This window comes from Euleptes europaea, chromosome 4 (genome assembly GCF_029931775.1).
Source record: "Euleptes europaea isolate rEulEur1 chromosome 4, rEulEur1.hap1, whole genome shotgun sequence".
NCBI lineage: Eukaryota > Metazoa > Chordata > Lepidosauria > Squamata > Sphaerodactylidae > Euleptes > Euleptes europaea.
The window spans coordinates 17,925,237-17,946,617 of NC_079315.1; the positions used below are offsets into that span (position 1 = coordinate 17,925,237).

General features: G+C 42.7%; 1 protein-coding gene across 1 annotated transcript in view; it reads left to right on the forward strand.

Moving 5' to 3' along the window:
* Positions 1 to 21,381, forward strand: part of PAX5 (paired box 5) — a 262,914-nt gene that overhangs the window by 15,849 nt on the left and 225,684 nt on the right. Inside the window, exons 4-5 of the mRNA XM_056848096.1 lie at positions 11,867 to 11,931; positions 15,033 to 15,161. Of these exons, the coding sequence (XP_056704074.1) occupies positions 11,867 to 11,931; positions 15,033 to 15,161 (194 nt within the window). The remainder of the gene's footprint in view (positions 1 to 11,866; positions 11,932 to 15,032; positions 15,162 to 21,381) is intronic.

Below are 21,381 nucleotides of genomic sequence, written 5' to 3' on the forward strand. Positions count from 1 at the left end.
GCTGGCAATAACATTACCCTGACCCAACTCAAGTTTATATCAACAAATACTTTAATAATGAAAAAAAAATAGTCCTGCTATGCATCTTTACCTTTGCATTAATTCTATAATAGTGACTGTGAAGTATCAGGTGTTATACTGCCATAGCTGTTGCTGTTTATTTGCTTCCTTTATGCACCACTTTCCCCCCAAAAAAGGTAAAAGTAGTCCCCTGTGCAAGCACCAGGTCATTACTGACCCATGGAGTGATGTCACATCATGAAGTTTACTAGGCAGACTATGGCCAAAAACGCATGGTCCCTTAACCCACTTTATTTTCTGTTTCAGCCAGGATCAAATTGACCCAGGCTGGGGGGAAACTGTACGCATTACCTTAAAAAGCAGGGACGAAACTGTGTGCAAATCCATCCATGTAAACAGAAAGTGCGGGAGACGTGCACAGTTCCTGTTTAGATTGCAACACCCCGGGGCAGGGAAGGCCCTCATTGGTCAATTTGAAACGACCAGTCACCGGGGGCGTGGGGTGTGTACCAAACTAAACAGGAACTTCATGTCTCCCGCATTTTCTGTTTACATGGATCGATTGGCACAGTTTCGTCCCTGCTTTTTAAGGTAATGCGTACAGTTTCCCCACCAGCCCGAGTAAATTTGATCCTGGCTGAAACGGGGAATAAAGTAGGTTAAGGGACCATGCGTTTTTGGCCTATGTTTATGGGGTGGTTTGCCATTGTCTTCCCTAGTCATCTACACTTGACCCCCAGCAAGCTGGGTACTCATTTTACCAACCTTGGAAGGATGGAAGGCTGAGTCAACCTTGAGCCGGCTACCTGAAACCGACTTTTGTTGGGTTCAAACTCAGGTCATGATAGGGTTGCCAACCTCCAGGTACTAGCTGGAGATCTGCTATTACAACTGAACTCCAGCCGATAGAGATCAGTTCACCAGGAGAAAATGGTAGCTATGGCAGTTGGACTCTATGGCATTGAAGTCCCTCCCATCCCCAAACCCTGTCCTCCTCAAGCTCCACCCCAAAAACCTCCCGCCGGTGGCAAAGAGGGACGTGACAACCCTAGGTTATGAGCCGAGCTTTGACTGCAGTATTGCAGCTTAACAGTCTGTGCCACAGGAATCCTGTTTGTCCCTAAGGGGAACCCAAAAATGGTTTACAACATCCTCCATTTTATTCTTACAACAGCCCTGTGAGGTAAATTAGGCTGAGTGTGTGTGACTGGCCCATGGTCAGCCAGCAAGCTTCCACAGCAAAATGGGGATTTAAGAACATAAGAAAAACCCTGGTAGATCAGACAAGTGGTCCATCTAGTCCAGCATCCTGTCTCACCCGGTGGTCAACCAGTTGCTCTGGAGTTAGGGTTGCCAGGTTCCTCTTTGCCACTGGTGGGAGGTTTTTGGGGTGGAGCCTGAGGAGGGAGGGGTTTAGGGAGGGGAGGAACTTCAGTGTCATAGAGTCCAGTTGCCAAAGCAGCCATTGTCTCCAGGTGAACTGATCTCTATCGGCTGGAGATCAGTTGTAATAGCAGGAGATCTCCAGCTACTACCTGGAGGTTGGCAACCCTACTATGTGTGACTGGCCCATGGTCAGCCAGCAAGCTTCTGTGGTAGAATGGGGATTTAAGAACATACGAAAAACCCTGGTAGATCAGACAAGTGGTTCATCTAGTCCGGGCATCCTGTCTAGCTCAGTGGTCAACCAGTTACTCTGGAGTGCTGCCAACAGGGCTAAGGCCTTCCCCAGATGTTAAACTGTATCTCCCCGATCCTATTCCAACACTCTGCTATACCACAGCAGCTGTTACTGTTACTAGCAGCGCAGGGCCACCATTGTACAAGACATTTTACATGGCATCAGCCAGCGAACAGGTTTCTGCCCCCCAAAAGAGCTTACAATCTAAAAATAAGTAATGGAAGAGAGAAAAAGGTGGGAAGGGAGACAAGATGTAGCAAGAGAACAGAAGGAGAAGATTTATTTATTATCCTCAGGATGTAAGCTTCCTTCAAGGGACTCATAAGAAGCAATCTTACATAGGCCTAGACCTGCTAAGTTTGTATCCTATGATCTGACCTTTTTCTGGGCCTAACACAGATGTGACAAGGGCAACAAGAGGTGAATGAGCACAAATGCAGCTACTTACATATACTTAACATTTAATTTCATTTTCTAACATCCTCTACCACAAAATGAAAAAAAAACCCCATACAATTATATTATTTACCTCTTAATCCTAGATGCTGAGAATGAATAGGGTTGCCAAGTCCCTCTTCGCCACCGGCGGGAGGTTTTTGGGGCGGAGCCTGAGGAGGGTGGGGTTTGAGGGAGGGGAGGGGCTTCAATGCCATAGAGTCCAATTGCCAAAGCGGCCATTTTCTCCAGGTGAACTGATCTCTATTGGCTGGAGATCAGTTGTAATAGCAGGAGATCTCCAACTACTACCTGGAGGTTGGCAACCCTAGGAATGAAGAACAAGGGAATTAACCCCTTGGGAGCTCCTAGAAGTATTTTTCTGACCACTGTTGAAATCAGAATGACTTCAGAATGGTCTAGATCAGGGGTGGGGAACGTCAGGCCCGGGGGCCATATAAGGCCCGCAAAAGCATTTGGTCTGGCTCTTCGTGGGTCCTGGCAGATCTCTAGCTCAGAAGGATCTAAGACTGGTGATCCGCCCCCTCCCGCGGACAGGAATAGCTTCTATTCAAGGCGGATTTGAGTTTGTTTTGCCGAGAAAAGGAACCTTTTTTTTGCCTTGAAGAAGCGTCATTAGCTATGGAGCTGCTAGGACTGCCCAAGAATATAGCAGGCTAATTTTAAGTTGATAATTTTGTATGACCGGCGAATGATATTATAAATATCCAAATGGCCCTTGGCAGAAATAAGGTTCCCCACCCCTGGTCTAGATGGAACTTTGGGTCTAATCTAGCAAGGACATTCTAAGGTTCTTTAAGGCATAGATATTGATGAAAACTTTTCATGTGTGGTTTGAGCTTTCTATCGATCTTTTGGTTTTTGTCTTTGGCTATTATTACCTGATTCATTTTTTTTTCTTTCTCTAACTCTTGGTCAGAAATTATTAGCAATTAAGTGAGGCATTCCTAAGTAATAAATCAGTATGCTAGCATTTGTGTGAGAAAAGTCCCTGCTGTAATGGTTAGCTAGCATGCACTCAGGTTCCCACCCACACTGTGCTTCATGTAGAATTTAATATCTTATTTATTATTGATATTTAGAAAAAGTGAATGCAATATTACCTGTGATCATTGTTGTATGTTTCCCATAAACAATATGCAGTCTGGTTTAGCTCCTTTTCCTTTATACTTGCACAAACATGGAAATCCCCAGGCTCATATCAAGTTTGATTTAAAAATGCAGTTCATGCACCTTTATATAAAAATTCTTTGGAGGCTAACCTTGCACTGCTAAGCCAAGTTACCCTCTTCTCAACCCATTGAGTTCAGTGGTCTTTGAAGGTTGTAACTCTGTTTAGGATTGCCCTGTAAATACCATTTGGTTGGATCCTGTGTATCATGAGTGCAAGATCTTCCCCACCACCACCTTCCACTGAAATCTACTCTGATTCTTTTTATTCTTTTAATTTTTATTAAGTTAGAAAACAAATCAAATATAAACAAGGATCTAAAATGCACATTACTGAACACAGAACTGCGATCGACATCAAATCATAAAAGTTCAAGCTTAGTGGATTCTCTGATTCTTTTTTTTGTGTGGGTAACAATTTATTTTATTTTTTCCAAAAACTTAAACGCATAAACAATACAAACACAACAAAATCAACATAACAAAGTACAAGGTAAAACATAAAACCTAAGCTATAAAAAGTATTCAGATTCTGGGTAAAACAAATATTTCAATAGCCTGCCCTTATTACACTGCTCTAGCTTTTTAACTTTAAATATGCTTCTTTGTGCTTATTCATTCTCTAAAATGTTAATACTTTACAAATTCATAAAAAAGCCAAGACTTTCTATTCCTTGGCTCCACCATCAACCAAAAGGGAGATTGCAGCCAAGAAATCAACAGGAGATTGAGACTAGGAAGGGTAGCCATGAAGGAGCTAGAAAAGATGTGTCACTGGATGTGATCAAGTTAATTCATTCCATCGTATTGTGCCTAAAAACGTTACCCCAGGTAGATGGGGGCACTTCAGTATTCCCTATTACTATGTATGGGTGTGAAAGCTGGACAGTGAAGAAAGCTGATAGGAAGAAAATAGATTCCTTTGAAATGTGGTGTTGGAGGAGAGTGTTACGGATATCGTGGACGGCCAAAAAAAAACAAATCAGTGGGTTATAGATCAAATCAAGCCTGAACTGACCCTAGAAGCTAAAATGACTAAACTGAGGCTATCATATTTTGGTCACATCATGAGATGACAAGAGTCACTGGAAAAGACAGTCATGCTAGGAAAAGCTGAGGAAAAGAGGAAGACCCAACAAGAGATGGATGGGCTCAATAAAGGAAGACACAGCCCTCAATTTGCAAGATCTGAGCAAGGCTGCCAAAGATAGGACATTTTGGAGGACTTTGATTCATAGGGTTGCCATGAGTTGGAAGCGACTTGACAGCACTGAACACACACACACTAAGTTCTCTAGTTTTGCCTTGCTAGTAACACATTCATACTCTGATTTTTGACATTCTGCTCCTGAAAGTTGCACTCTCGGGAACAGCCTGGGGAGTGTGACGGGAGAGGGGAATCAACGGAAATCTTACATGCATGGAAGTTCCCCTAGATCAGTGGTTCCCAACCTTTTTTTGACCAGGGACCACTAGGACTTTTTTGTTCGGTGCAGGGACCCCAAGGTTCAAAATAAAAATTCCAACAATTTGAAAATAAACTTTAATCATAACTGTTAGTTAAACATTAAACTTAGAATAATATTTGAATATATATATTTTTATAATAGAGAACTTTTAACTGAAAATATTAATTTATTATGGGTTTATAACTTTGTTTCGCGGACCTTAATTTAGTTCTCGTGGACCCCTGGGGGTCCACGGACCCCTGGTTGGGAACCAGTGCCCTAGATGGTGGAAGAAAGCGGCAACAAGTCACAGCTGACTTATGGTGTCCCTGTAGGGTTTTCAAGGCAAGAGACATTCAGAGGAGGTGTGTCATTACCTGCCTCTGCATAGAGACCCCCAACCTTCTTGGTGGTCTCCCATCCAACTACTAACCGGAACTGATCCTGCTTAGCAGCCTAGATCTGATGAGATTGGGCTAGCCTGGGTCATCCAGGTCAGGATGGGTGCCGCTTACATGTTGGCTCCAACCCATTTGATATCAATGGGATTTACTATTACTACAGGCAGATTGGTCTTTGCTAGGAACAGGAAACTAAAGAATAGGCCCAACATTCATAACTGGCTTATTAAAGTAAAAGAGACCCACACTAGGGTTGCCAGCCTTCAAGTACTAGCTGGAGACCTCCTGCTATTACAACTGATCTCCAGCCGATAGAGATCAGTTCCCCTGGAGAAAAATGGCCGCTTTGGCAATTGGACTCTATGGCATTGAAGTCCCTTCCCTCTCCAAACCCTGCCTTCCTCAGGTTCCACCCCCAAAATGTCCCGCAGGTGGCGAAGAGGGACCTGGCAACCCTAACCCACACATTGGTGAAACTAACGGCCTACCAACAAAATAGAGATACTTCCAGATTAGCCTCATTATGCTTGAGGGTTGGGATGAGAATGTAACTTGCAGAAAAATGTGAGAGATTCAGAGTTTTTATGGTTTGAGTAGAAATTCTCACCTTATACCCATGATGTGTACTCTTTTTATTATATATATTGTTTCGACCGATTTTTTTAAAAGTTAAAAAACCTATTGGGGTTTATTAAAATATTAGATAATATGTTTGGCCTGTGGTATTTAAATATGGTGGGTTTTTACTTGTAATTTGTCCCTCTTGATCTGTTTCTCATAATAAGGTCTTGATTATTCCACCCCAGTCATTGATACTGAAGGCTCATTTCGGCCTCTGGTTAATGCTCCTTGTCTGCTGAACATATTCAAAAATTAGTTTGCAAGAATGACACCTTTATTGAGTATTATTCTTTATAGCTCTTGAATGACAAGGAACAAGTGCTGTTTTAGACTGTTGCTTTGTGACTTTTGTATTTGTCTTAATTTTTAAAATTACTGTTTATTGCAAGCCCTCCTGTGAATTTCATATTAAGAGTGCAGGATCTAATAAATTGACCCAAGAAACACATATATTTGCATACATGGAAACACAAAGGAAGAGCGTATGCTTCTCTTACCTGTTTCGCATAACATCTGTGTGAAGGCAAATGTAGTGTTGCTGTATGAATAAATACCTGAATTAGAATAGTTCTGTGAGACATAATGCAGACTGTATCTAGGATTGCCAGCCTCCAGGTAGTAGCTGGAGATCTCCCGCCATTTCAAATGATCTCCAGCTGATAGAGATCAATTCACCTGGAGAAAATGGCCGCTTTGTCAATTGGTCTGTGTAGCATTGAAGTCTCTCCCCTCCCCAAACACCACCCTCCTCAGCCTCTTCCCCAAAAGCCTCCAGGTATTTCCCTATCTGGAACTGGCAACTAACTGTATCAAACAGGTTCAGGTAAAACTGCAGAGCACTGTGGAATTTGAAGGGTGCAGGGAAGAACAGAGGGTTGTTGGAATATTATGGGAACACTTTAGCCAGATTTGGGGATGATTCATATTTTAATGTGGTGCTCAGGATTGTCCTCACACAGTTTGCTGCCGTGAACACTTTCATCTAAACACAGTGGACACATGGCACAGAGCCATGGTGAATTGTTAGGCTTGCCAGGCCCCGTAGCTCCACCGCCAGGAGCTTTCCCAGGGCTTGGTTGTGACGCGCAATGCGCGGCATGTGTACCCACCCCATGCGACGTGCCGACGCGGACGCTCTAGTGATCCCGCCCAAAACTCGATGGTTTCCATAGAGTTTTAGCTAAGGTTGCCAGAGCGTCCGCGTCGCTTCCGGGTAAACCTGGAAGTGACGTGTGTGCAGTGTGCGCACGCATGCACACACATTGCCCGCCGGCCCTTAGCTGGTCGGCGGGCAGCCCGGTGGTTTGGCGGGATTTTACTCGCCACAACCGGGCACTTGGCAACTTGAATTGTGGATCTCTGGCTTATTCCAATGCATGTCCTTGAGCATTTGGAGACATGTACTCTCCCCATTTGTGCATATATGTTCTCCGTTACAACCACTGGTATATCCATGGCAAACATTGCTACTGCATAAGCCTGTGATCCTGGACAAAACTAACACCTAGGGATCAAAACATTTGGGGAATGGTAAAAGATGGCCCAGGCTAGCCTGATCTCGTCAGATCTCAGAAGCTAAGCAGGGTCAGCCTTGGTTACTATTTGGATGGGAGACCACCAAGGAACACCAGGGTTGCTGTGCAGAGGAAGGCACTGGCAGACCACCTCTGTTAGTCTCTTGCCATGAAAACCCCGCAAAAAGGGGGTCGCCATAAGTCGGCTGCGACCTGAAGGCACTTTACACACACAAAAGCTAGCTCTCATCCAGAGGCACCCTTATCCTATTAATTCTACTCCTATGCATGATGATTTCCATCATATGCCCCCCCTAAAAATGTGTACAGCTTGCTCAGCACTTTCTGCTGCCACAGGAAGAAGAGGGGGTGGGAGGAATAAACTCCAAGGTACAGTATACAACTTGGGAAAAAATGCAGTTGTTTTTGACTTCCTGCTTAATATGTAATGTGAGAAGCGCCGAGTCACCACCCTGTCTTGGTTAACCCTCCGATTTAGAAACTCTACCCCTAATCTCATATGTGTGGGTATTGTCCAAGATTGCTCAGTAAAATGGAAGTGTGCTCCGCCTCTGTTCAAGTATTCTTCTTTCTCATTCCTTATCACAGCAGGAAAAAACAACCCAACAACTTTAGGGGACAGGTGAGCAAGCCCTTAAATTCAGTGTTGTGTTGATCACCTAATAGTAGTCCTTCTTTGGGCCCTGTGCACAGAGTATTTGGTGTAAGAAGTATGCCAGTCAGCTATGTGTACAATTAGCCCACAGCCTGGGTCTGTTGCACATTAATACACAACTGGTATGAAACCAACCTGCTGATTTGTTGCAGTGTAGAAGCAGACCTGCTTCCAGCCACACTGGGCACTAATCTTTAAATAATTCCAGTCAGCCTCTGCTCCGGGACCACACAAATTGCTCACGAAAGAACAAGGAGGACAATTTCACCAGAGTTCCCTCTCACTGCAGCTCTCCTTATACTGCATGAAATCCCGCCCCTGTCCTTCAGCAGAGGTTTTTTGGGGACTGTGTAAGGCTGTCTGAGAAAGGAATGGAGGGAAGATTAATTTCCCTCCATTCCTTCAGTTTTTAAGAGTTAGGATCCAACCCACACTCTTTATTCAAAGGTGGCCACATACTTAATAGCCTGTTGAGTATTAACATAACTAGAAGAAGAAGAAGAGTTGGTTTTTATATGCCGACTTTCCCTACCACTTAAGGGAGACTCAAACCAGCTTACAACCACCTTCTCCCCCCCCCCCACAACAGACAGCCTGTGAGGTAGGTGGGGCTGAGAGAGAGTGACTTGCCCAAGGTCACCCAGCTGGCTTCGTGTGTAGGAGTGGGGAGACAAACCCAGTTCACCAGTTTAGCCTCCACTGTTCATGTGGAGGAGTTGGGAATCAAACCCGGTTCTCCAGATCAGAGTCCACCGCTCCAAACTACCGCTCTTAACCACTACACCACGCTGGCTCTCATGTACTACAGGTACATGAAAAAACATCAACCTCATCATTGTCTGTACAAACTGGCGAAACATACAAAGGAAAAGGGAGATACAATAACTTTGCGTTGTCACCCCCACCTGCTCTTCTGGGATGTGAAATAGTGAAGAATTAAAACAACAGCAGCAGCAGCAGCAAGTATTATATTGTGAACATACCAAACAAGAAAAAAAACAAAACTGGATGATAGTCAGACATAACCTGGGAGTGTGGCCAGTTATCTATCCACAGAGGAAATCAACAACCCACAGGCAGCCGCTGAAATATTATATTAAAAGAGGCATATGTACTGTGTGGAGAATTATGTCAATTAACTGTGCACAATTTAAGTAAAGACCACTTCATTGCGAATGCATCAATCTTGTTCTTATTTAAATCAGTGGCAAGATTCCCATTTGTGGGAAAAAGTGGAGGGTAAGACCTCCTGCGTTCATAGTTCTTAACAATGCTGTAGATTTTCTGCCATAGCAATCTTATTTATTCTTTTTTTAAAAATTATTTTATAATTAAGGGGATACAAAAAGGAAAAAAGGGAAGGGTAAACAGTTTGATATACAAAAACAATATGGCAATTTCAATTGAGAGATAAACTTGGTCAATTACAGTAACATATAACAACCCTAAATACTGATCAAGTGCGATATAATATATCTAAAAAAGTAATTATAAAAGTATAAAAATCATTCAAACTATCTAACTCTGAGACATTAAAAATATAGCATATTAAAGCCCAGCATTTATTTAGCAAGCAGCTGAAACATAATAGACATGTTAGATAGAGCATTGCCTGTTATTCGTTTTCGTACTAGTCAGTATGTGTCATTCATTTGATTAACTGGAGGTCATGTAAGTGTAAAATGATTCCCACTTTTCATCAAATTGTTCTGTGAGTTCGTTAAAGTTTAGATTTAACATAAAAGCAATCTTATTTATTCTTCATTAACTTCTCTTCCTTATCCCAACATGAATGCCACAACAACCTGCTGGGAATGTTCTTTTCTGAATAGGTGTATTTTGGATATGTGCAAACAGGGAAAAAGAACAGTTCTGTTTCTAGGCTGCGCTGGTTTGAACAGATATTTTGAAGCTAGGGATGATTCCAGATACCTATCAGTTTAAATACACCCAGCACAAAACCTTTATTTATGGTGATGCTAATAATGATGCTTGCCCTGACCTGGATGGCTCAGGCTAGCCTGATCTCGTCAGATCTCAGAAGCTAAGCAGGGTCAGCCCTGGTTAGTATTTGGATGGGAGACCACCAAGGAAAACCAGGGTTGCTGTGCAGAGGAAGGCACTGGCAAACCACCTCTGTTAGTCTCTTGCCATGAAAACCCCAAAAGGGGTTGCCATAAGTCGGCTGCGACTTGAAGGCACTTTACACACACAATAATGATGCTTGCTTATGTTGCTGTAATCTGCCAATTGGAGCAAACAAAAAGGAAAAATGACCAAATTAAGGAGAAATTTCCTATTATGGGGATTTAGAGTTATCATTGCTATTTTGACTGCCTCTCATATTGACCATGCTAGTTCATCTGAACCAGGAGCAACAAGGATAAGGTATAATTTCCCCAAACATGTGGACTGCTGTGCTCAGGTTCAAAGCATGAATAATCTAGAAACCCACACGAGGAGGGGGGGGGGCTGTTGCTCAGTGGTAGAGCATCTGCTTGGCATGCAGAAGGTCCCAGGTTCAATCCCCGGCATCTCCAGTTAAAGGGACTAGGCAAGTAGGTGATGTGAAAGACCTCAACCTGAGACCCTGGAGAGCTGCTGCCGGTCTGAGTAGACAATAATGACTTTGATGGACCAAGGGTCTGATTCAGGATAAGGCAGCTTCATGTGTTCACCAATTTCCAGATTCTCAATCTTAATAAGGTTAGTCATGTTTAAATCCCAGTGAAATTAATGAGACAAGACAGTTGCAGACTTGTGTCACATTATTTTAACAGGATTTAAGCACAACTAACTTTATATGGAAGAGCTGAGATCCTGCATTTGGGCTGAGATATGTCTGTTATATTTTACTTTGCGCTATTAATGTCAGCTGCCTTTCTTTTTCTGTCTCTTGAGAGATAATTATATATCTGTGCTAGAATAAATGTACTGAATTTGGTGAATGTTGACATTCATATATGAATGTGCAGAATTTCAAATAATGGTTGAGAATCTATCCATCCATCCATCCATCTATCCATCTATCCATCCATCCCATCCATCCCATCCATCCCATCCATCCATCCATCCATCCATCCATCCATCCATCCATCCATCCATCCATCCATCCATCCTACTTTTTATTAATTTCTGGTGTTATATATAGGTAATTCTAGAGGGTAGCCGTGTTGGTCTGCAGTAGACAAGCTAGATTTGAGTCCAGTAGAACCTAAGAGCGCATTCCTGGGGGGGGGGTGAAGCTCCATAGGAGCCGGTGTGACCCAGAACCACCATAATTGTCCTTTTAGCCCAGGATAACGGGCACTTATGCCATCCCGGGTGGCACACACGCTGGTGCCTGGGTGCCCTGGAATGGCACAGATTTCTACCGCCGCAGCCGCCAAACCAGGACCTAAATCGCGGAAGGCCGTGCCGGCAGGGGGCTTTCCAGGGGACATTAGTCAGCTTCCAGACCTCTGTGGCCCCGGGAACACCCCCTTGAACTGCTGTGTGGCCACGCCAACTTTTTTGGTGTGGCTGTGCTGCTCCTGGCCCCCACGGGTCTACCCCCCCCCCAGGAATGGGCTGTTAGTGACCAACAAGATTTTTGGGGTATAAGCTTTCAAGAGTCAAAGCTGATTTCATCAGATATGAAGGGAGATTTGACTTTTGAAAGCATATACCCTGAAATTCTTGTTGGTCACTCAGGTGCTACTCGAATCTAGCTTGCATATATGTAGCTGTCAGTATTCATGGGTGAATCTCCAAGACATTTTGTTTGGGAATTACAATAGTAATCAATGAATCAATGTCACATCATATTTGGTTGTTAGTTATTTGCAAAGCTGATTTATTTCATGCCTAGTATTAAGTAGCCATTTGTCTATATGCAGGATTATTCGGACAAAGGTTCAGCAGCCTCCCAACCAGCAAGTCCCTGCCTCCAGTCACAGCATAGGTAAGGCAAAGTTTTTTTAAAAATATATAATACAGTTTATTCTAAAGAACTTTTAATCACTCTTATGGGCAGATAATTCTGCACAGAACACTTCGCCGCACGTACTAATGCGCTTTCTTTGTCATTCTCCAAGGGCTGAACATGGTAAATGAATTTTATAAATACTGCTAAAAGGTTTTGAATTTTACTGATTATTATGATAAATAGCTTTCACCACGAGACTGAAAATTGAAATCTAAACCAAAAAAAAAAAAAAATCATCCCACTAATGGGGGTCTATAGAATGTCAGATAATTAAAGTAATAAATCAAGAAAGGGATAGTTATTCATAACATTTTCTGCATCATTAGTCAGTAAGTAGTTTTGAATGTATTTTTTTCTTCTATCAACCAACCCTTCCATAAGTCTTTGTGCACTTGCAATTTTGAGTGAAGAAGTAGTAAAACTTTCAAAACTTTATTTTGGTTCCCCCCCACTTGTTGCCTAATTTAGATGCAGTCCATCTACCTCTAGTTGCTGGTGGAATCTCTAACCAAAGAACACACCCTGGCGGCTTAAATACCACTCAGTTAACTTAAACCACTTGTATAATTGTATAATTTATTCAAGCTGATGCTGGTCGGCTGAACAGAATAAGATGAAACCATCTTGAATCAAAGTACTTTGGCTTAACTGAGTTATGACTGCCTTGATCTGATTTTTTAAAATTACCTCTTTTCTTTTTTAGTGAAGATTGCAATCTTTTCTTCTCTACACCATCCTAGAGCTTAATACATGAAATTTATTTTGCATTAAAAAAATTCACCACATTTTCTGAGCTGCAGCCATGTTTTCAACATTCAGAGCCTGATCCATCGTTCAGCTAAAATGAAATTCTTAGATTAAAAGTTTGCATAATTTCATTGATTTTTAGGAGGGACTTAACTGGTTTAGACCCAGATCAATGAATTGTAGATCAGGCAATAAAGAAGCAATCTTTTTGTTCTGGGGTGGTCCTCCCCCCCATTTTCAGTTGCACTTTACAGTAATTAGCAAATCCATATATAGAGATTTAACTCTACTTCATCTCAAACTATGTATATGTTTCTGTATTTGGCTGATCCAAACAATTGAATAATGGGTTTCTAAAATGCAGCTTCCTGAATACCTAAATCAAAGTAACCATTGCCTACAAAATAATAATAAAAAACTGGTGCTACTGATATGAAAAAGTAAACCAACCAACCAGTAAAAAACAGAGCACAACAAAACATCTGGCTTGTGTACTGAATCCATAAGAACATAAGAAAAGCCATGCTGGATCAGACCAAGGTCCATCAAGTCCAGCAGTCTGTTCACACAGTGGCCAACCATGTGCCTCTAGGAAGCCCACAAACAAGAAGGGTGCAGCAGCATTATCCTGCCTGTGTTTCACAGCACTGAATATATTCAGCATGCTCCTCTGATAATGGAAAGAATAGGTATGCATCATGACTAGTATTCATTTTGACTAGTAGCCATGAATAGCCCTCTCCTCCATGAACATGTCCACTCCCCTCTTAAAGCCTTCCAGTAGCAGCTAGGATTCCCTGTGACATCAACAGAGCTCTGAGCATTGATTGGGTCCAGCCTTACTGTTTGGTAGGCTCAAGAGGCACATTTTGGACATGATTGAAGCACAATTATCCTTTAACTCTTGGAAGGGGTATGGTTTTCATTTTCTGCCTTAGGTGCCTGACGACTTGAGCGAGCCCTGCTACCTGATTCTATGGACCACAGTCCTGAGGGCTGAGGCATATAGGACTGAGTATCTCTAAAGTGCAGAAGCTGCGGTAATTGTTAGTGCTGTTGCCCCCTCCACCCAACCGATGCTTGAGCTGTAGGGAGGGGCTGTGGTTCAGTGGCAGAGCATCTGCTCGGCACGCAGAAGGTCGCAGGTTCAATCCCTGGCATCTCCAGTTGGAAGAACCATGTAGTAGGTGATGCAAAAGACCTCTGCCTGAGGTGCTGGAGAGCCACTGCCAGTCTGCGCAGACAATAATGACCTTGATGGACTGATAGTCTGATGCAGTATAAGGCAGCTTCATGTGTGTTCATGAGTAGTCCCTGGTGATTCCTTCTAGGGAAGCAATGTGGTGCGGGGTCTGGAGTGCTCGAGTCTAGATAGGGAAGACTCAGTTTCAAACACCTGTTTAGCTAGAAACCTCAAGGTATGGTCTCGGGCAAAACTCTGCCTCCCAGCCTAACCAACATCACTTGGCTATTGTTCAGATGAAATGGGGGTAACTACACTTGAGCTTCCTAGAGGAAAGATGGGATAACATGAGCCATGTTTGGAGCACCACTATAGCATAATGGTTAGTAAACTGGGCTGCCCTGGTCCAAATTTCAACTCAGTCATGAAACTGCTAGGTGGCCTTAGGGCAAGCAACCATCTCTTTGTCTCAGCTGTGATATAGGAGTGATAACAGCCTACCTTACAAGGTTACAGGGTTCTATATCAGGGGTGTTAAACTAAATTGTTACGAGGGCCGGATATGACATAAATGTCACTTGGTTGGGCCGGGCCATGCCTCGCCAGCCCAGATTGAGAGTGAGGGGTTGGCTGCCTCGGCTGGCTCGTGGGCCGGATAAGAACTCTCAAGGGGCCAGATGCGGCCTCCAGGCCTTTTGTTTGACACCCCTGTTCTATATGAAGTGTATTGTACACTTAGGAAAAAATACTATAGCCTTAGGGTTAGATAAATAGCCCCAGAACTGTTTCCTTGTCAGAAGGGATACATATGGTTCAAATAGAAAAGAGCAGGACATTTCTCCCCTGCTTGCAAAATACAGGATACTAATTTAACTACTGTTGTACGAAACCATTTGTGTATATGTGTGTGTGTGTGTGTGTCACTGCAGCCAAATCTAGTCTTTAGGACTGTGTTGTAAGGTGCTAATGAAATTCAACTGCTTACCATATGCATCTAGGCTGCAAAGCACAAGATTACAAAGGGAGTGGTATTCTGGCTAGGGGTATTTAAGTATAGAAATAAAAGATGGTGGTCATGGCAGGAATCATGCACACACCTTCTAGCGCATGCTGGTCTGCACATTGATTCATTTGCTTCTAATTACAGCCTCCACAGGTTCCGTGACCCAAGTGTCCTCAGTAAGCACAGACTCCGCAGGTTCCTCCTATTCTATTAGTGGAATTCTGGGAATTACATCCCCCGGCGCTGAAAGCAACAAACGCAAAAGAGATGAAGGTAAAGGAAAACAAAATTGTACATCCCCCTCTTCCTCGTTGTTTATTATAGTCAAGATGGAATTGCATCATCAAGCTCTATACTGAATACATATTTTCCATTGCAAAAAGACTTCCAGGAAGTCAATATTTTTTTCCTGTAAGTCATTTTGACTCTATGTTTTGATAGAAAAGGACCAAGTAAATATATCTGCGTACAAACACACAAATCAATAAAGATGATGCATTTGAAATGAGTGTACAACATAACTTGTCAGGAAAATTATGAGTCGCCCTATCAACAAAATAATGAGATTGTATTTATATATATATGAGAATTTGCCATCTATTGTTTTTGAATTTATATATTTGAATTTGCCACCTATCGTTTTTGACGGTCAGATTTGCTATACTTTTTTTGGCAATATACAGTGAGGGGGGAAAAGTATTTGATCCCCTGCTAAATTTGCCCGTTTGCCCTCTGACGAAGAAATGACCAGCCCATAATTTTAATGGTAGATTTATTGTAGCTGTGAGAGACAGAATAACAACAGGAAAAACCCCAGAAACCCAGAAGACAAAAGTCAGAGATTGATGTGCATTATAATGAGTGAAATAAGTATTTGATCCCCTATCAACCAGCCAGATTAGAGTTAGGGTTAGGGTTCTGCTGTCGACAGAAGCAATCAATCCATCAGATTCCAAACTAGCCACCATGACCAAGACCAAAGAGCTGTCCAAGGATGTCAGGGACAAGATTGTAGACCTGCACAAGGCTGGACTGGGCTACAAGACTATTGCCAAGCAGCTTGGTGAGAAGGTGACAACAGTTGGTGCAATAATTCGCAAATGGAAGAAACACAAAATAACTGTCAACCTCCCTCGGTCTGGGGCTCCATGCAAGATCTCATCTCGTGGAGTTGCAATGATCATGAGAACAGTGATGAAGCAGCCCAGAACTACACGGGGGGAACTTGTCAATGATCTCAGGGCAGCTGGGACCATAGTCACCCTGAAAACAGTTAGTAACACACTACGCCGTGAAGGACTGAGATCTAGCAGAACCCGCTAGGTACCCTTGTTCAAGACAGCAAATGTACAGGCCTGTCTGCAGTTTGCCAGTGCACATCTGAATGACCCAAAGGAGAACTGGGTGAAAGTGTTGTGGTCAGATGAGACCAAAATCGAGCTCTTTGGCATCAACTCAACTCACCATGTTTGGAGGAGGAGAAATGCTGCCTACGACCCCAAGATCACCATCCCCACCGTCAAACATGGAGGGGGACATATTATGCTTTGGGGGTGTTTTTCTGCTAAGGGGACAGGACACCTTCACAGGACAATTCTCACTGCATCGAAGGGATGATGGACGGGACCATGTATCGTCAAATCTTGGGTGAGCACCTCCTTCCCTCAGCCAGGGCATTGAAAATGGGTCGAGGATGGGTATTCCAGCATGACAATGACCCAAAACACACGGCCAAGGCAACAATGGAGTGGCTCAAGAAGAAGCACATTAAGGTCCTGGAGTGGCCTAGCCAGTCTCCAGACCTTAATCCCATCGAAAATCTGTGGAGGGAGCTGAAGGTTCGAGTAGCTACACATCAGCCTCGAAATCTTACTGACTTGGAGAGGATCTGCAAAGAGGAGTGGGACAAAATACCTCCTGAGATGTGTGCAAACCTGGTGGCCACCTACAAGAAATGTCTGACCTCTGTAATTGCCAACAAGGGTTTTGCCACCAAGTACTAAGTCATCTTTTGCAAAGGGATCAAATACTTATTTCACTCATTATAATGCACATCAATATCTGACTTTTGTCTTCTGGGTTTCTGGGGTTTTTCCTGTTGTTATTCTGTCTCTCACAGCTACAATAAACCTACCATTAAAATTATGGACTGGTCATTTCTTCGTCAGAGGGCAAACGGGCAAATTCAGCTTTTGTCCCTCACTGTAAGCATTCAGATTTTGCTTTCAAATAGAGGAGGGAGGGATGGGAAAAGATGAGATTGTGACATAATAACTAAAAAGATGTGGTTCTGGGCATTCTAACCAACACCAATTACAGCATGAATTGGCAACATGGTAAAAAACCTCTGTCACTACATCATGTTAATAGGAGAACTGGGCATTGGTTCTGACTCTTCTTGCATGATCAGTTTGCCTGAAGGCTGATTCACGTATCCATTTTTAAAGCTGGTATTTTTGAAAAAAGTTTTCTGAGCAATTTAAAACTATCTAAATATAGAAACAGTGCCATCCTGAGAACATTTCCCAAGGAGTAGGCCACATTGAAAAGATCTGAGTAGGATTCTGACAGCCCATTCCTGAGCTGAGGTGTGTGCGGACGGCGGTGAAGAGGCACAGCTGCGCCTCTTCCTAAGCCGCTCCCCGTATGCCATTTCACTGCTTTTTTTTGTTTAACCGGGGCCTTTTGCCCCATAGGGAATAGCGAGGCTGGTGCCGGTGGAAGTGGCTGAAAGGGGATAGGGAGCTGCCTAGCCGGAGGCTCCTCCCCTGCCCCGCCCCAGGAGCGCCCCCCCTGCACCGGCGTGGCCTCTCCACGCCGTTGCCAGCACCACAGAGAGGCTGCACAGGTGGAGGGAGGAGGTGCATTCCTGCGGTGCTCGGCTTCCGCCGGGACTGGCCTTGCCGCCGGCGTGAATGCGTGAAAACGCGTGATTACACGCATTTATGCCGGCGGTGAGGTCACGCCGCCTCCTAACAACTTTCGGCCCCATTCTCAGGAATGGGCTGTGAATAGATCTTCTTAGGATTGCTCTCATAGTGTTGTAACAAGAGGGGAGGAGGGGAAATGTAAAACTTTGCTTAATATTCATTAAGCAATCTTGCATTCATGTTGAATAAGGTTTTTAGATGGTTCAACACAAATTCATTAGCATCAGCCACACTCAAAACGTTCTGGCGCAAGGCTCTTTCTCACGACTTTTCAAAAAATTATCAGTTGTCCTCTGAAACCACTTTCAAGGCGGGATCAATTTGAGCTAGGGTGTAACTTTTAATTGGCTTATTTGGTAGATTAAACAACTTTGACTTTGGTCAGTTCATCTTCGCAGGCCTGTGTTAAGCAGTGAGGACAAATTGTAATGGATGGAGCTATGCGTTAAAGACATCACTTGTTCATTTTTAAAGGTTATTTTGATGGTGTCCTCATATAAAAGTGAATAAAAAACAAAGTATTAAAGGTAGTCTTTGTTTTGAACAGAGAGTGATAGGTTTTAGTTATTAAAAAATAAATCATTTCAGATTTCGTTTAATATTTTTCTTTAAATCATACCAGATAACTAATCACTAAAAGGCAGTTGATTAATTAATTAGCAGTTCAATCCTAAACTGTTACATCCTTCTAAACCCATTGACTTCAATGGACTTTGAAAGATATAAATTGGCTTAAGACTACACTGTAAACTATTTAGTCAGTTCGTAGCTGGAATGTAAGTGAATTCAATGAAATCTAGAGAAAAGCAGCAGAAAAAAGGTTGATAATAAGTCTGTATTCACTAATATTCAAAGCATTCTCTCTTTAGATATTTGTTTTTAATTGAGCTTCGCTAAAATATGATTTTAAAAGATTATAGCTAATATGTTCATATTTTGTATGGACAAATCTGCTTAGCTATTACTGTTCTCAAGAGGGGCCTTTTTAAAGCAAATTGTTTAAAATATGTTTTAAATTGGATCTTTACATTTGCAGTATGTTGAATAAAACATTCAATTCAGTATGCATAGCTACATACTGCAAAAATTACAAAATCTTTCCCCCCATTAGGTTTCCCTAAATAAAACTTATAAAGGGGGTTGGACTAGATGACCCTGGTGGTCCCTTCCAACTCTATGATTCTATGAAATCCAGAAATGTCATTTTAAATTCCCACAATATACCCCCCAATGGTTATAGATGACTATCTACGGCATTCATTTTGCCCTGCAGAAGTACAAATAGATGAATTTTACCATTAGAAAGGACATCAAACTTACATTAGGCCATTGCATTCTTTTGGTGAAAAGTACATGGCCGTTTAATCACAGGCAAACTTGGAGTTTGTAATAGACACAAGGGGCCCAAGTTAATGTTTTATGACTTCTGAAAAGTGTGTCAGCCTTAACTATTTTTTTAGTATAGCTGAAATAGTTATAGTTCACCTCTGAACTATATATATAAAGATTAAGCAGTAATTGTGACATGCTCACAGGTGCCGTCGGAATAGGTATTGTGGTATGGAATTGGCTCTTTTCCTAAGAATGTATAGCTGTATCCACAGCACAGTATGATTTATTACCTTTTTCTGTTCACCTCACCCTTGACATTCTTCAGCAGATGTCACCAGTCTTTAACTCAGTGGGTTGCATGAGTGGTAGCAACAGGGGCAAACTATGTCAGACAATCTTTATTGGTTTATGCAGCTGAAGGTGTCATTTCCCACCCCCCAGTTGTAATATGGACTCAGAACAGATGCGTCTTAGTGGGAGATCGGTTGTTTTCACTTATAGCTAAAGGACACGCTACTGGGGGCTGACATAAGAAACAGAATATGCTGGAGTAACTAGACAGCAAAAGCTTCTGAAATAGAGATGAAATCACCTTCCTTTTTTAAAAAAATGGCAGATGCATTTACGCTTTCACCACACTGTTCTCTTTGAATATATTAACCTCTTTAAACTTTGGTTATCTCCCTGTATATGATCCCCCTCCGAACTAAGTAAACGTATTGAACAGTTTGTCAGGAAATGTGTAATTATTTTATTTTATAGTTTTAAAGCATGTCTCCTTGCTGCAAATTTTTGAGTGCAAAAATTTATCAAGTTAACGATAATCATTGCTTTCCTTTCTTCAATACAAAGCAAAATGAGTGTGGAAAGTGCCTTTATTTCATTGCAAGCTGACCACATTCTAAAGCTGCCCTGAGCCCAACAGCGGTCAGGGGAGGGCAGGATAAAAATCTAATAAAATAAATTTTGAAACAGTGGAAATGATCCTAAAATTTAGAGAATACTGAATGATTGCCTACATTGATTAAAAAATAATAATGCAATATACGTTCACTGTTTTACTTGGGATTTTTATGTCTACCAAAACACATTCATGTGACCTCAGCTTTACTCTTATATAAAAATCATTGTGTTGTATGTTTCCAGTTTTGAAAATAAATACCAATATTTTAGTGTGGAAGAGCTAATGTAAATACTTTCCAGAGATGTGCATTGGCCAGTTGTTGGAGGGACTGCACCATTACTGGTACCAGTCATCTCTTGGTTTTATTTTGCTTTGCTCAGTTCAGCTGCATTCTATGTAGTCATGCATTCTTCGCCCAATAGCAGCCAATCAGGTGCCTCAAAGATGCTCCCAAGAAGGGCATGAAAAAGATTGCACCTTCATTCTGCTTCCCCCCCAGCAGCTTCTAGTCAGCCAGGGTCATGTATGTGTCTGGTGGTCAACTGAGAGGGAATACAAGGATTATGGAGGCAGACATGTATAAGAAAGAGAATTATGCATCCGAGAAAGCTAGAGCAAATAGCCAAATAAATGCCATTGTGTCGAGTTGGATCACAGAGGCATTCAGCTTTTGTCTCACTGTCAGAGTCAAGAGGGATTGGGGAATATTACATGCACTGACCCCAAAGGACATGTGTGGTCTCATAGATTTCATTTTAGGGATGTCTGTGTGGCAGCCCTCAACTGTAGCATGGTGTACGCAGCATTCTGTTGCTGTGTGGTGTAGTAGAGAGCCAGCGTGGCACAGTGGTTAAGAGAAGTGGACTCCAATCTGGAGAACCGGGTTTGATTCCCCACTCCTCCACACGAGCGACCGACTCTAATCTGGTGAAGCGGGTTGGTTTCCTCACTCCTACTAATGAAGACAGCTAGGTGACCTTGGGCTAGTCACAGTTCTCTTAGAGCTCTCTAAGCCCCACCTACCTCACAGGGTGTCTGTTGTGGGAAGGGGAAGGGAAGGAGATTGTAAGCCAGTATGATTCTCCTTAAAAGGTAGAGAAACTCCTCCTCCTCTTCTCCTCCTCCTTCTTCCATAGTCCTTTGGTTTTTGGGGTGGAGCTTGAGGAGGGTGGGGTTAGGGGAGGGACTCCAATGCCATAGAGTTCAATTGCCAAAGCGGCCATTTTCTCCAGGTGAACTGAGCTCTATCGGCTGGAGATCAGTTGTAATAGAAGGAGGTCTCCAGCTTCTACCTGGGGGTTGGCAACCCTAGCATAAGGTGCTACCA